At 48.4% G+C, this 17,228-nt stretch overlaps 1 protein-coding gene across 1 annotated transcript in view; it reads right to left on the bottom strand.

Moving 5' to 3' along the window:
- Window positions 1-16,267, bottom strand: part of FREM2 (FRAS1 related extracellular matrix 2) — a 363,685-nt gene extending 347,418 nt beyond the window's left edge. Inside the window, exon 1 of the mRNA XM_008160427.3 lies at window positions 11,080-16,267. Coding sequence (XP_008158649.2) covers window positions 11,080-16,258 — 5,179 coding nt within the window. The 5' untranslated portion in view covers window positions 16,259-16,267. The remainder of the gene's footprint in view (window positions 1-11,079) is intronic.
- Window positions 16,268-17,228: the final 961 nt, after the last annotated feature.

The following is a 17,228-nucleotide window of genomic DNA, read 5'->3' as shown; positions in this document are numbered from 1 at the left end:
GAAAGATAAATTATCACATGATCTCACTCATTTATGCAATATAATGAACAACATAAACTGTTGAACAAAAACAGATTCAGAGGGAGAGAAACATCGATCAGAACCTCAAACCTCAGGGAAGGTAGGGGATGGTGGGGGTAAGAGAGAGAGATCAACCAAAGGACTTATATGAATGCATATAAGCCTAATCAATGGACACAGACAACAGGGGGGTAAGGGCATGACTCGGGGGTAGTTGGGGGTAATGGGAGAATAAGGACACATATGTAATACCACAATCAATAAAGAAATTTTAAAAAAAAGAACACTTGAAGAAATAATGACCAAACACTTCCCTAACCTGGTAAAGGCAAAAGACACACAGTTCAGGTAGTGCAAAGAGTCCCAAGTAAGAAGGGCCTAAAGAGGCTCACACCAAGACACATCATAATTAAAATGTCAAAGATAAAAGACAAAGAGGGAATCTTAAAAGCCATATGAAAAAGGTAGTTACCTAAAGGGAACTCCCATAAGACTGTCAGCTGATTTCTCAACAGAAATGTTTCAAACTGGAAGGGCTTGACATGAAATATTCAAAATGATGAAAAGTAACAACCTACAACCAAAGCTACTTTAGCTAGTAAGGCTATCATTTAAAATAGTAACAATAAAAAGCCCCCCCAACAAGACAAAGTAAAGGAGTTTGTTACCAAACCAGTATTACAAGAAATGTAAAAGGGCCATTCTTGGACACTTCTTGTAGCAATATTTTTTTCTGATATATCTATTAGGGAAGGGGAACAAAAGAAAAATGGGACTACATCAAACTAAAAAGCTTTTGTATAGCAAAAGAAACCATCAACAAAGTGAAAAGACAACCCACTAAATGGAAAAACATGTTCGCCAATACATCTGATAAGAAGTTAATATCCAAAATTTGTAAAGAACTTATAAAACTCAATACCAAAAAAACAAATGTAGGAAGTGGTTATAGGGTTAAGCCTTGGACTGACCTGCTGGCAAAGTCACAAACAAGTTCCAGCTTGGAGGGCTCAGTCCTCTAAGCATAATTAAGCTTGATCTTGTGACTGCTCCCTAGATCTTTCCTGGGTAGCTAATGGGCTGTGGGAGGGGCAGCAAGTGCTGCCAAAACAAGTGAAACTTACAACAACATTGTCAATTGCCTTGTTTGTCCCTGACAATAAATAAAGCCTCAGCTTTGCAGTCTTGATCTGTCTGTGGCCTCATCAAGGCACAGAAGATCCACCTAAACCCAGCTTTTTCTCTTTGTCTGTCATTTCTCCATCCTTCGTCGCCCCCGCTCAGGCTCCCCGAACCCTTGGCTGTGCTGGCGCGGCACAAACAAACAATCCAATTCAAAAATGGGCAAAGGATCTGAATACATACGTCTCCAAAGAGGACATACAGATTGATCCTTAAACTATGAAAAGATGCTCAACGTCACTAATAGTCAGAGGAATGCGAGTTCAAACCACAAGATATCCTCTCATACCTAGAAGAATGGCTATCATCAATAAATCAACAACCAACAAGTATAGGCAAGGGTGTGGAGAAAAAGGAATGCTTGTGCACTGTTGGTGGGAATGAATATTGATACAGCCACTGTGGGGAACAGTATGGAGGTGCCTCAAGAAATTAAAAATAGAACTGCCTTATAACCAAGCAATTCTACATCTGGAAATTTATCTGAAGAAAACCAAAACACAAATTTTAAAGAATATATGCACCCCTGTGTTCATTGTACCATCCTATCCTATATAATAAAAGCCTAATATGCAAATTGACCGACCAGTGGAATGACCAGCGGAATGACTGGTCACTATAATTCACACTGACCACAAGGGGGCAGACGCTCAACGCAGGAGCTGCCCCCAGCCCACAGGCCCCAGGCCGGCCAAGGCGGGTGCCAGTGGGGGGCCCCCTGATCGCCCTGCTGGTCGCCCCACATATCAGCCCTGATTCCCAGCCAGGCCTAAGGACCCTACCCATGCAAAAATTTCATGCATCAGGCCTCTATAATAGTCAAGACTTGGAAGCAGCCCAAGTGTTGAACAGTAGATGGGAGGATAAAGAAGCTATGGTACATTTACACAATGGAATACTACTTGGCTATAAAAGACAAAGAAATTCATTCTTGTGATGGCATGGATGGACCTGGAGAGCATTATGCTAAGGGGAATAAGCCAATCAGAGAAAGATAAATATGATATAATTTCACTTATATGTCGATCTAATGAATTAACAAGCAAAATAGAGACAGACTCATGGATAGAGAGCAAGCTGACACCTGTCAGGGGTGGTGGTTGGGTGGGGAGGGTGAAGGGCTTGAGCAAAAAAGAAAAACAAATGATAAAGAACTCATGGACATGGCAACAGTGTGGTGGTTTCCAGGAAAGAGGGTGGGTGGGGCTAGGAGGAGAAAGGTATAGATGGATAAATGGTGATAGATGGAGACTTAACATGGGGTGGTGAACATGCAAAATAGTGTACAAATTATGTATTGTAGAATTGTGCATCTGAAACCTGTATAATTTTGTTAACCAGTGTCATCACAATCAATTCAATTAAAATAAAAAGAGGTTTACTAAGTTTATGCTATCACATTTACAGGCATTATATGTAAGAAAATTATTTTACAAAGCATAGTCTCAAGTCATCTATATAAATAAAAAGCCAGCATCTGTAACAACCGGAACGACCAATGACCAGTCACTATGATGCCCACTGCGGCCAGCAAACTGGCCTGATCAGGGGGTGGGGCCAGTAGCCCCTCCCCTGGGTCGGCCCCACCCCCAATGGGCACCCACCACCCTGACTGGCCTGCAGCCCCGTCCCCAACTGCCCTCCCCTGCAGACCTGGTCACCCCTCACTGCCCTCCCCTGCAGACCTGGTCTCCCCCAACTGACCACCCTTGCCGGCCTGGTCACCCCTAACTGCCCTCCCCTGCCAACCTGTTCAGCCCCAACTGCCCTCCCCTGCCAGCCTGTTCACCCCTAACTAACCTCCCCTGCTGGCCTGATCACCTACAATTACCCTCCCCTGCCGGCCATCTTTGACCACATGGGGGCAGCCATCTGTGTGAGAGTGTGAGGGTCAATTTGCATATTATATCTTTATTATATAGGATTTACTATTACTCTTCATTTACATATGACCATGGTGAGTCCAAGTTAGTAAGAGCAACACCTGTAATGAAACAGCACATTTGCCTGTCTTCATCCTAAAATTTCTTTAAAATAATCTTTAATATTGGAATTCTTTTTCTGGTCAGAGAAGTGATTTGAAGTAACATTTACTATCCTCCAATATATAGGGTGGACAAAAGTAGGTTTACAGTTGGGAGTACATGAAACATAGAGTTTATACTTATATTATTACTAGAGGCCCGGTGCACAAAATTCGTGCATGGGGGGGGGGACGGTATGTCCCTCAACCCAGCCTGCACCCTCTCCAATCTGGGACATCCCTCTCACAATCCAGGACTGCTGGCTCCCAACCGCTCACCTGCCTGCCTGCCTGATTGCCCCTAACCGCTTCTGCCTGCCCGCCTGATCATCCCCTAACCACTCCCCTGCCAGCTTGATCGACACCTAACTGCTGCCCTGCCAGCCCGATCGCCCCCACATGCCCTCCCCTGCCGGCCTGGTCACCCCTAACTGCCTTCCCCTGCTGGCCTGGTTGCCCCTTACTGCCCTCCCCTGCTGGCCTGGTCACCCCTAACTGTCTCCCCTGCCAGCCTAGTCACCCCTAACTGTCCTCCCTTGCAGGCCTGATCGCGCCCAACTGCCCTCCCCTGCAGGCCTGTTCCTGCCCCCCGAAATGCCCTCCCCTGCAGGCCTGGTCATCCCCAACTGCCCTCCCCTGCTGGCCTGGTTCCCCTCAACTGCCCTCTCCTGCAGGCCTGATTGCCCCCAACTGCCCTCATTTGCAGGCCTCCCAACTACCCTCCCCTGCTGGCCTGGTTGCCCCCAACTGCACTCCCTTGCAGGCCTGGTCCCTCCCAACTGCCCTCTCCTGCTGGCTATCTTGTGGTGGCCATCTTGTGTCCACATGGGGGCAGCCATCTTTGACCACATGGGGTCAGCCATCTTGTGTGTTGTAGTGATGGTCAATTTGCATATTATCTCTTTATTATATAGGACTAGAGGCCCGGTGCACGAAATTTGTGCACAGAGGGGGGTTGTCCCTCATCCCAGCCTTTACCCTCGCCAATATGGGACCCCTAAAGGGATGTCCGACTGCCCGTTTAGGACCGATCCCACTTCTAAACGGGCAGTCGGACATCCCTCTCACAATCCAGGACTGCTGGCTTCCAACTACTTGCCTGCCTGCCTTCCTGATTGCCCCTAACTGCTTCTGCCTGCCAGCCTGATTACCCCTTAACCACTCTGCTGCCAGCCTGTTTGCCCCAACTTCCCTCCTCTGCCGACCTGGTCACCGCTAACTGTCCTCTCCTGCAGGGTTGATCACCTCCAACTTCCCTACCTTGCAGGCCGGGTGCCTCCCAACTGCCCTCTCCCGCTGGCCATCTTATGGTAGCCATCTTGTGTCCACATGGGGGCAGGATCTTTGACCACATGGTGGCAGCTATATTGTGTGTTGCAGTGATGATCAATTTGCAGATTACTCTTTTATTAGATAGGCTAGAGGCCTCGTACAGGGGTGGGGGCCAGCTGGTTTGCCCTGAAGGGCGTCTGGGATCAGGTGGGGGTTCCCTTGGGGTGTGGGGCGGCCTGAGCAAGGGGCCTGTGGTGGTTTGCAGGCCGGCCACGCCCCATGGCAACCCAAGCAGAGGCCCTGGTATCTGGAATTTATTTTCCTTCTACAATTGAAACTTTGTAGCCTGGAGCAGAGCCAAGCCTGGGGCTCCCTCCGAGGCCAGCAGCCATTTGTGTTGGGGTTATAATTGAAACTTTGTTGCCTTAAGCGGGTGGGCCCGGCCAGGGTGTGCGGAAAGCTTTGCTTCCCCTGTTGCTGGCGGCAACCCTGGCCTGCTCTCTCAAGCTCCAGTCTGCCGCCATTTGTTTGAATTTGTTTACCTTCTATAATTGAAACTTTGTAGCTTGAGTGGAGGCTTAAGCCTGGCCAGGGCAGGCAGGAAAGCTTGGCTTCCTCTGTTACCTAGGAAACCTTGCTCTCTGTGGCTGTAGCCATCTTGGTTTGGGTTAATTTGCAAGCTCGCTCTGATTGGATGGTGGGCGTGGCTTGTGGGCGTGGCTTTGTGGTGTGTCGGAGGTATGGTCAATTTGCATATTTGTCTATTATTAGATAGGATTTATTTATTAAACATTATTATTTATATTATTTGTCTAACTATTGTTGTTTTTATTTTGTATCCTTACTTATGATTTATCTCTTAGGTAATGATGGCTGGTAATTTAACCAACAACCAGTGAAAGTGGATACTTAAAACTACTTTTGCCCACACCCATATTCCTTTCATCCTCTTCACTCACATAAAAATAAACCAATCTAAGATAGCATGGCATCTCTATCCTCAGAGAGCCTTCACATAAAAGTTTTCTGCTGATCTGGCATGACACTTGGCACTCTGAGGTTTTTCTTTCCCTGTGGGCTTGAGGACATATTCAGGCTTTCAGCCAAGAATCAGAAGGTTGAAGTGTCGGACTATTTAACAGCATCTAAATCGAAGAAACAGTTCACTTTAGCACTGCACTTTGTGACATCCATGTTTACTAAAGCACTAGTGGCCCAGTGCACAAAATTCACGCACAGGGGGTGACCCTCAGCCTGGCCTGAACCCTCTCCAATCTGAAAGCCCGTGGGGTTGTCCTGACTGCCAGTTTAAGCCCCATCCCACATCCCTCTCGCAATCCAGGACCACTGGCTCCTAACCGCTTGCCTGCCTGCCTGCCTGATTGCCCCTACCCACTCTGGCTGCCAGCCTGCTGGCCTCCAACTGCCCCCCCACCAGCCTTCTCATCCCCAACTGCCCCCCCCCTGCCAGCCTGCTCATCCCAACTGCTGCCCCCGCCAGCCTGCTCACCCCCAACTGCGCCCCCCTGCTGGCCTGATCGCCCCTAACTGCCTCTGCCTTGGCCCCTCCACCAAGGTTTTGTCCAGAAGGACATCAGGGAAGGTCTCCTGGAAGGTATCCCAGTCTAATTAGCATATTACCCCTTTATTAGTATAGATAGAGGCCTGGTGCATGGGAGGGGGCCAGCTGGTCTGCCCTGAAGGGGGTCCCAGATCAAGGTGAGGGTCCCCTTGTGGAGTGGGGCTGGCCTGGCTGAGGGGCGTGGGGTGGTTTACAGGTGGGACATGCCCCCATCAGGTTGGCGGTCCCCACTAGGGGGCGTGGCCAGCCTGAATGAGGGGCTGATGGCCATTTGCAGGCTGGCCACACCCTCATCGAGGTGAGGGTCCCCACTGGAGGGCATAGCCAACCTGGGTGAGGGGATGAGGGCTGTTTGGAGGTGATTTGCAGGCTGGCCAAGCCCCCAGCTTTGTCTGGGAGGACATCTGGAAGGTCTCCCGGTCTAATTAGCATATTATTCTTTTATTAGTATAGATTGGTGGTTATCTATACTAATACATAACACTATTGCATGAAAAGAATATCCCCACTGGGATGTCCTAGGGTAAACTCCATCTCTACCCAGAGAGCCCACATAGGATAGATCAAGTTTGCATTCTGACATGGTGAGATTTTTATGAAAGCAACCCAAAGCCCTTTGTAGTGAAAATCACAGGTTCTAGAGAGCAGAGCCCTAACTCCCAAGCCAGCATAGTGAATTGGCTTCTCCCTTAACTCCCTGAGTAACTTTGCTTAGGTCACCTGCCCTTCCTGTCTGAGATTATGTCTGCACACAAAAAAAAATTAGGTTAGAAAAATACTTTAGCCTCAAGAATGCAAATTAATGTAGATGCAACCAGTGTTGGTTATTGAGTTTGAAACAGGGCACAGAAAAGTTTTGAAATAAAAAAAATAATTTTTGCCTGGTCAGTGTGGCTCAATCATTGAGTGTCAATCCATGAAACAAGAGGTTCCTGGTTCAATTCTGGGTCAGGGCAACATACCCAAGTTGTGGGTTTGATCCTTGTAGGGGACATGCAGGAAGCAGCCGATTGGTGTTTCTCCCTCATGGATGTTTCAAACTCTCTGTCTCTCTCCCTTCCTCTCTAAAAATTCAATAAAAATATATTTTAAAATAACAATAATAATTTTCTCCTTATACTATTACTTTTATTAACATACTAGAGGCCCAGTGCACGAAATTCGTGCATGGGTTGGGGGGGGGGAGGTGTGTGTCCCTCAGCCCAGCCTCTCCAATCTGGGACCCCTTGAGGGATGTCCGACTGCACATTTAGGCCCAATCCCACCAGTCAGATCAGGCCTAAATGGGCAGTCGGACATCCCTCTCACAATCCAGGACTGCTGGCTCCCAACTGCTCGCCTGCCTGCCTCATTGCCCCTAACCGGTTCTGCCTGTCAGCCTGATCACCCCCTAACCACTCCCCTGACAGCTTGATCGATGCCGAAATGCTCCCTGCTGGCCCAATTGCCCCTCACTGCCCTCCCCTGCCAGCCTGGTCACCCCCAACTGCCCTCCCCAGCTGGCCGGGTCCCTCTCCACTGCCCTCCCCTGCTGGTCATCTTGTGGCAGCCATCTTGTGTCCACATGGGGGTGGCCATCTTTGACCACATGGGGGCGGCAATATTGCATGTTGTAGTGATGGTCAACTTGCATATTACCCTTTTATTAGATAGGATCTTCAAGTTCTTAATAAGGAAGTGGATGCATATTTTGGTGACAGAAATACTGTCTTCTGATACATCATGTCTTCTTATACTCTCTTACTTTGTGTGTACCATAGTAACATGCCTTGTACATCCTATCTAATAAAAGGGTAATATGCAATAGACCAAATGGTGGAACTACCGGTAGCTATGATGCGCATTGACAACCAGCGGGCAGATGCTCAAAGCAGGAGCTGCCCCCTGGTGGTCAGTGCACTCCCACAGGAGGAGCAGATCTAATCAATCATCCGGACATCACACAAGAGCTCCCAGACTGCTAAAGGGTGCAGGCCGGGCTGAGGCCACCCCCCTGAGTGCACGAATGTCATGCACTGGGCCTCTAGTATTTTTATAAATCTAGATAGATGTTTACTTCTTATGTCTTTGGACAGGTATTTGTCTTTAAATATTAAAATTATAAAATCTACAAAGTATAAATACATATTTTTAGTTACAAAGTTTCTACCAACTATAACAGTATTATAACAATGCTCTAAAAATTAATCAAAGTAATATTAATTTAGAGGCTCTATTTGAATGATATTTGATAATAATAATAATCTGAATACACAATTTAGAAAGCACGTCTTAGAGAGATCCAAGATGGCGGCGTAGGTAAACATCTAAACTGCTGCCGTGCACAACAATTTCAAAACTACAACTAAAAGACAAAACGTCTATCACCCAGAACCACGGGAAAGCTGGCTGAGTGGAAGTTCTACAACTAGAAGGAAAGAGAAAAGAGCATTCAGGGCACAGCGCTGAAAAACTGAGGTAATGGAGGCGCGCGATCCGGGCTGGCGGCGGATCCCGGCTGACGGCGGGCGTTGCTTTCTTCAACCCGAAGAGAGACAAGATCCCGATCTCTCTGAAATCCAGTTTCTGGGGAGAAGCTGGACTGTCTGCCATCGAGTCAGAAAGTGAGGGTGGCTTGCTGGCAGAGCTGCACGCAAGAATAATTGTTTGCTGTGCTGGGGGGCAAGACACGGGGATGCAGTTGGAGAGGCAGAGATGGCACAATGCCAGCTGTCGCTGTTTGCCACACCCTAGCCTAGTGACGCCCTGAGACTCCACCCCGCACAACCTACAAGCCCACCCAAGCTCCAAGCAGCGGCTTTTGCATATGAATGGCCTTCTCTATTGCAGTTTAACCTAGCAAAGTTGCAACCCGGTTCAGACAGCTCCAAAGCCTCCAAGCTGCAAGCAGGGCAGAGAGGACTGTGGTTCTTGCTGTAGCTCCTGCAGGGTGGCCTCAGATAGTAGCTGAACTGCACCCCATTGGAGATCCAGAAGACAGTGCACCTAGTGGTCAGTGTGAGACACCAGATTTCAACTCCTCACATCCATAAGTGACACATTCGGGAGGTGGACTCAGTGATCACCAAAGCCCCACTGAAACAAGGCCTGCACCATAAGCTTTTCTCCAGTGCAGCAGTTCTTCTATTATAGACACAGCTGGTCCTCACAGTCAATTGGCCTGGAAGTCAATTCTTCCCAGTGTACCAACAGCAATCAAGGCTTAACTACACCAAGACTTTGCACTCAGCCCACAAAGGGGTGTACCAAGAGCGTCCACCTCGGGTGATTGGGGAAGCTGAGCTATTGGCCCCTATAGGTCAGCTACCACACAAAGCCACTCCATCAACACAAGGAGGCAGCCAAAATGTGGAGACACAGAAGCATATCACGAATGGGAGAGATGGAGGAAAGTAAACTACTGGACGACATAGAATTCAGAACCACATTTATAAGGTTACTCAAGAATCTTCTAAAAACCGCTGAGAAACTTGAAGAGACCTTCAAGGACCTTAATGAGAATGCCAAAAAAATGGAAAAGGACCAGTCAGAAATTAAGCATACACTGTCTGAAATAAGGAATATACAGAAACTCAACTGTAGATCAACGCACCCCAAGAGTCAAACCAAAGATCTGGAATATGAGGAAGCAAAAAACACCCAACCAGAGAGGCGGAAAGAAAGAATAATCCAAAAAGTGTGAGGATAGTGTAAGGAGCCTCTGGGACAGCTTTAAGCTTACCAACATCTGGATTTTTGGGATGCCAGAAGAAGAGAGATAGCAGGATATTGAAGGCCTATTGGAAGAAATAATGACAGAAAACTTTCCCTACCTGGTTAAAGAAATAGACTTACAAGTTCAGGAAGCACACAGAACCCCAAACAAGAGGAATCCAAAGAGGACCACACCAAGACACATCATAATTAAAATCCCAAGGGCAAAAGACAAAGAGAGAATCTTGAAAGCAGCAAGAGAAAAACAGTTCGTTACCTACAAGGGAGTACCCATACGACTGTCAGCTGATTTCTCAACAGAAACTATGCAGGCCAGAAGGGAGTGGCAAGAAATATTCAAAGTGATGAACAGCAAGAACCTACAACCAAGATTACTCTACCCAGAAAAGCTATCATTCAGAATTGAAGGTCAGATAGAGAGCTTCACAGATAAGAAAAAGCTAAAGGAGTTCATCACCACCAAACCAGGATTACATGAAATGCTGAAGGGTATTCTTTAAGAAGAGGAAGAAGAAAAAGGTAAAGATAAAAATTATGAACAACAAAAAGACATCAAATACATACCTACAACAAGTGAATCTAAAAATCAAGTGAATAAAAAATCTGAAGAACAGAATGGACTGGTGAATATAATAGAATCAGGGACATAGAAAGGGAGTGAACTGACAATTCTCAGGGGGAAGGGAGTCTGAGGGGTGTGGGAAGAGATTAGACAAAAATCTTACACCTATGGATGAAGACAGTGGCGGGGAGTAAGGGCATGGGGTGGGGTGGGGAATCAGGTGGAGGGGAGCTATGGGGGGAAATAAAGAGGAACACCTGTAATAATCTGAATAAAGATTTATTATAAAATAAAAATTAAAAAAAAAGAAAGCATGTCTCTCTATGATGTTAAAAAGCTTCATAAACTATTTGCAGCATACAAATCAGACTGCTCAGGAGACAGTTGTGTGGCAAATGGTGCAGAGCTGAAAAGCTTGCTTTGATTTTAATTCACCAGAGTCTGGCTCCTGTTTTGGCAGCAAACCTTGCTGCTATAAAAAAAAAAAATACATCAATACTCTCTCTAATGAAGGTCAGTGCAGTGGAACACATGGCAAGAAAGGAGCTGTTCTCCCAGGAAAGAAGGTCCCTGAATTCTCCCTTCCCCTTTATGTCCCTTTCCTTCCTTCTCTTGGAATATAATTTGAGCCTCTATTTAATGACATTTACACTGACAGCCATATCCTTAGGAAAAAAGACTTAAAATGCCCACTGGTTATAAAGAAAGAAAAAGGAACCATACCTTGTGTAAACTGAGTGACACTGTGGTTGCCTTTGCCCAAGTTGAGGAGATATCCGTGTCGAGGGACCTCTGTAACAATAAACCTAAGAGAAAAACACAGGCTGTCTCTGTCCTCAACTTTTAATATTTTGTTTGTGATCATGAATCCCAAGTGGCCAGTGGCCAGAGTGCGAAGTGTAGAAGCTCCTTTGTTCACTGCAATTTGGGGGACACTATTGTCCACAGCTAAGACCTGGATCGTCATCACTTGTGGTCTTCTTGTTTCAAATGCTGTATCAGGAAAAACATAGAACTCTGTATGGGAGCCATCAGTTATCGTGAAGGAGAAGCTGTCTTCACTTGTCTCAGTGCCATCATGCCTATAGCTGACTAAGTTTTCATTTAAGTCTTGCTTGGTAAAAACCATGGCAGGCCTGGTATTGTTAAGTAGGAGTTGACCATGAACAGGCATCTGGGTGACAGTGAATTTTAAGAGTTTATCAGGAGTATCTCTATCTTCAACAGTGAGTTCAAAGGGAGTAATCAGCTTGTTTTCACCTTCACTGACAATCAGATTATGGATGGTGACAACTGGCTTTTTGTTGTCCACATCACTAATGGAGATACGGAATGTCCGGAAGACAGGGTTACGTCCATCAGTGACTTGAAACTCAAAACTGTCCATCTTCACCTCATCATCAGCTGTGTGTATGTAGTAGATTTTGTTTCCAGCCAGTTGAAGCTGAGTGAAAGATGTGATGGACACTCCAGGTTGATCTGTGCATTCTAAGAGACCTCTCAGGGGAGCCTTGGTGATGGTAAACACTAAGTTTTCATCAGGACTGTTCAAATCACTAGTGCTTAAGAGGTCTGTTGTGAGGATGACTTTACCACCTTCTTTCAAGGATACTCCCTTACTTATCACATCAGGGAAGATAATGTCAATGCTCCCAATAGATACATAAAAGTAGCAATCTATGAGGGTATTTGTTCCATCAGTCACATCAAATTTAATTAGGTCCCGAATGCTCTCTTGCCCAGAATGGACATATTGAATTAAGTTCCTGTCCACTTCGTCCTGGGTAAAATTCATGCCCAGTGTGATATTTTCAAAGGCATGCATAGGTTTTTGTCTCTGTAATAATCCATGTTCTGGCCCATAACGAATTATGAAAACCAACGATTTGTCTTCAGAATCTAAATCAGTTGCCATTAATATTTTATTGTTCATAATTTTGGTTTCTCCAATTTCTATTTCTAATCCATTATTAATGGCCATTCTGGGGGTCTCATCATCAACAGGGATAACCATAATGAGAACCATCTTTTCCACAGAGTGCTTACCATCTGTTAGTTTAATCACAAAACTATCTTCCTGGGTCTCAGAGTCATCATGCTCATAAATAATGCTGGAACTCTCTATGATCTGGTCTAAGGTAAAGCTTTTGACCAAAACTGTGCTGTTTATCAGCTGGTTCACGATGCGACCATGAGTAGGAAATTGGGTAAGAGTGAAAGTTAAATCATCCAGGGGAATGTCAGCATCAGCAGCATTGAGGATGGGCGTATCAATCACCAGACTCATACCTTCCATCACCATAAATTCCCTCATAAATATTTCTGGCTGTTCATCATTGGTGGGAATGATTACAATGGAGAAAAAATGTCTCTCTGAAAAGTTAATGCCATCAGAACAACGGAATATAAATCTATCTTCCACCGGTTCCACGCCTTTGTGTATGCTCTGGACATAGTTAATATGATTATGCCTGAGATCTTTCAGCGTGAAGGCACTTATGGCAGTCCCTGCTCTTGATTTTTCAGAGCCTGGTGCTGGAGAAATATTTTCGACATAACCTGAGGTAGGCTGAATAACTATAGTGCACAAGATGTCATCATTTAGGGAATCAATATCTTCAGCACTTATATGCATTGAGGTTATGACACTTTTATCACCTTCCATTACTATAAACTGTTCACCTATAGTAATTTCTGGGGCCTGGCTGTCAATAGGAAGGATGGTCACCCACACAGTAACTCTTTGGATAGTATTGCCACTTATTCTCCATTTTTGAGACATAGCTGACAGACTCAGGTTAAAAGAGTCCTCTTTGGGCAATAGGCCTATCTCACCACTGGTATGGGCATAGACAACAGAACCCTCTAGGATGTCCCTTTGGGTAAACTGCTCTGCTGGAACTCCATTGACCAGGATTTCTCCATATAAGGGCGGATCTTCCAAGAGGAAAGTCAACACCAAATCATCAGTGTCTTCATCGGTCCCCTTGATAACACTGGCAGTGATTTCAGTAGCCCCATTCTCTAAAACATCTAGATAGGACCCGAGAGTGCCAGCAGGAAGGCTCAGCATGGGCACCTCATCATCCACTGGCTGGACATTCACTCTGAGAGTGATGGGCACCACATGGTGTCTGTCACTGACCTCCAAGGAGAAGTTATCAGTAAGGGAGTCATCCCCACTATGGTCATAGGAAATCTGACCCTGTTTTATGTCCTCCAGATGGAAAACCCCACCTACAGGTAGTATCTGTCCAGACACCCTTATGTGACCATGTTTGGGCGCCTGTGTTAGAGTAAAAGAGATGTGGGCTACATCAGTGTCTGTATCACTCACATGCAACTCAGACTCACTCAGGATGTGGTGTCCTTTCTCCTTAGTAGTAAAGCCAGTGTTGAGGATCTCAGGTGGCTGGTTGTCCTCTGGCTGCAAGTAAAGGGTGAAGATGCCTGAAGCTACATTCCCAGCTCGGTCCTCCACCTGGAACTGGAACTGGGCCACTCGGGCAGCCACTCCCAGTTCTTGATCTGGAGGTCTGTAAGCAATTTTATGGTGATTGATCTGGGCTTGGGTAAAATGGGTCACCACAATAGAAGGGTTGTCAGTCAGGACCAAGGTTCCTAATGGGGCTGGTGAGTGGTTTTTATCTGTGTCCATTGGAGGCCGAGTCACCGTGTAATGTAGTTCTCGGTCATCTGTGTCCAGGTCAGTGTATTGCAGCCACTTCTTCCTCAGCGGTGTGAGCTTGGATTCTTGCACCACCATACGAAGAGGACAGCCACTGCCCAACTCTGGAGGGACGCGATCCACAGGATGAATGCGGATCACAAACTTCTGTAGCCCAGATTGATTAGGGGGGTCATGGTTATCCTGAACTCGAAATGTGAACTGATCCACCACTGGTCCAGGATTATGGGGCCCAGCGTGCATATAGAACAGCCTCCCTTTCATTATGTCCTGCTGCTGCCACTTGGTCACTATTTTCTCATAAAATGTTCCTTGTTTCTTCCAAGGACTCCCAATCAGCTGCTCCACCTCTTGTGGAGGATGAGGTTGGCGGATAATCAGATGGCCTATAGTTGGGGGAGACTCCAGCACAAAAAGCAGCAGAGAGTCATCTGAGTCCATGTCAGTTGCACTGAGAGCAAAGGGTTGTATGGGCATGGTTTCACCTTCTGCCAGTGTCAGTCCTGTGTTGGCACTGAGGACTGGTGGCTGGTCATCCACGGGTACTAAGGTGATAGGGAATAAGAATTGCACCTGGTGCCTGTGTCCTCCATCTACCATTCGAAGCACCAGGTTGTCACTCAATGAGCCATCTTTGTCATCATGATGGTAGACCACCTGACCGGCTGTCAGCTGAGCTACTGTAAAGGCCTTAGTGACAGAGTTGCCACTGGAGCCAGCCAGAAGGACGAGGTGACCATGTTGGAGCCCAGCCACCACCTCTAGCTGCACTGCCTCTAGGTCATCTTCATCGCTGATGACCAAGTTTTGTGGTCCACTGCCTGTAGGGCCGGTGAGGGGCCGAGACTGGCCCTCGTAGAGAATGAGACCAGTGTTGCGGGTAACCACCGGAGCCAGTGTATTCATGGGCTTCACCACCACCATGAAGGCAAAGGGATCTGAGGCTGCTCCTTCCGGGTCTACTACCTCCAGCTCAAATTCAAAGGGCCGCTCCTGGTCAGAGTCTTCAGAGGGTGGCTGGTAGGCGATCTTCAGGAGGCGCAGATCTCTCTGAGTAAAGGAGGAGAGCGGCAGGTTGCGATCATCAGTGCTTACCAGGTAGCCCTGGCCAGGCTGGAATGGGGAGGTGAGGTTGAAGATCAACAAGTCAGGGGTAGATTCAGCATCCTCAGCTGCCAACATGTCTGGGGTCAGGGCCGTCAGTACAAACTGGTCCACCTCCATCATCATCATGGCCACAAAACTGGGCTTGGGAGCAGTGTTCTCAACCCCTCCTCGAATTCTCACCAGCACCTGGAAGTGCTCGCGTTTCAAAGCAGGGCTGCCCACAGGGGCGCCTCGCCTGTGCAGCTCCACCACCATGGGCACCCAGTCTCTGTTTGGGGAGTGGCTGGAGGCTGTGTGGCGGTAGCACACTCCTAGCTCCTGGAAGGCTTTGCAGTCCATCAGGACAGGCTCCTGGGTGTCCCCCTCGCTGGCTAGTCCTGGAACCTGCGGGTAGTGTAGGAGTTCCCCATAGCGAGGCAGCGTGCCCACGCCGGACAGGATGCCCACACGACACTCCTCTGTCTCGGGCTGGTAGGTGAACTCCAAGCTCTGCCCGTCCAGAGCATTGCTAGTCCCCAGCAGCTCCTCCACGACCAGAGGCAAGTTTCGAGTCACAACTTCCAGCTGAGTAAAGACCACAACCACCTCCAGCACCAAGGGAAGCACTGCAGTCCCTCCCTGAGCGTCATAGCGCAGCTGCAGCGGAATGCGATCTCGCGAGGGGCTGCGCGCGCCCAGGTGAGAGTAGCTCACCTCCCTAGGGCCGAAGTCGCAGGGGAAGCGCTTGGGGTTCAGGCGGCCGGGCCGCTGGGCCAGAGCGTCGTTGTCTAGTACGGTCACCGCACAATGGTCCCCCGGCTGCACCTGCAGCACCAGGTCCTGCAGCGGATCCAGCCAGACCTTACGGCCAAAAGGCACCCGGAGCCCACGGTTCGCCATTACTATAGCCTCCTCGGCGGGGACCCCTGAAACCCCCGGGAGATCCGAGAGCAGCAACGCCCGGCCGGGGGCATCGGGCTGTGCTGGGACGCAGCTTACCGGGGGCAGGAGAAGCAGCAGCAGCAGCCGCAGGGTCCGAGGCGGAGGCCGAGGCAGTGGCTGAAAACCGGCGGCGTTGGCTACCCGGCGAGCGCGGGAGGCTAACCTGGGGGTCCTGGGTGAGTGCATGGTCCAGGTGTGAGTGCTCGGACAGGTGAAGTCCGGGAGCGCGGTCTCCGGGCGGGAGCTGTAGACCCTTCGGAAAGTGCCGGCAACTCCGCGCGCTGCTGCGCGTCCGGCTGGCAGCGAGGCTGGGCGAGAGGGCTGAGAGGACTGCGGGCGCGCTCCGGCCTGGAACTGCAGCCGGGGAGGGTAAGGCCTCCGAGCCTCTCGCGGCTCAGTCGCGGGAACTAAGTCTCTCCACTCCTCCTCCCCCGGTCCCAGGACCCAGCTTGAGCTTTAAGGGAAATCCCTCCCCTTGCACCCCCTCATTCCAGTCCTTCTTGTAGGCCAATCCTAGGTCCCGGAGGAGGCCCAGGGTTTAGGGTTGGATAGTGATTTCTGCCAATCAGTTCCTGGGGACGGAGGCGGGCAAAGCGCCGGGAGGGGAGGAGAGAGAAGATCCAACAAGTTGTCTTGCAAGTGAAGGACCTGGAGCTGCCTGCCCAGCCCTCCTCGCTCTCCGATAGGGCAGCTGAGCTCAACTCTGGCGGCTCCCCTTTGGGCTAGATTCACTTCTTCAGGCACCTGCCATCCAGGATTACCCACGCTCGCTCCCATCCCCCAAATGAAATGGAATCCCGCGCAGGGATGGTTATTTCTCACGGAAACTTGCAAACCCGTGAGAAAAGTTATAGCAATGCCGCTTGAATTTGAATAGAAACCCAGGATGGCTTGCACTTTGGGGGGGTGGAGGGTGGAGGGTGGTTTGGGGGTGGGGATCTGAAGCATATTTGCAAAAGGACAGCTGAAACTAAAAGCCAATGCTAGAGTTAGTTGAGCTCCCCCCGCCCCGTCCTCCCCTCCCCCCTCCCCCACTACTGTCTCCTCATAAATTAAAATAAACATAGTCCTTAGGTTGGTGAGTTTTTAATATGTCTCTCCTTTGCAAACAAAGTTCACAGAGTAAAAGTAAAAAAGGACATTTAGAATGCGTGTG

Source organism: Eptesicus fuscus, chromosome 8 (assembly GCF_027574615.1).
Source record: "Eptesicus fuscus isolate TK198812 chromosome 8, DD_ASM_mEF_20220401, whole genome shotgun sequence".
NCBI lineage: Eukaryota > Metazoa > Chordata > Mammalia > Chiroptera > Vespertilionidae > Eptesicus > Eptesicus fuscus.
Note: the sequence above shows the minus strand (reverse complement) of the source record. Positions and strands in the feature narration are given on the sequence as shown.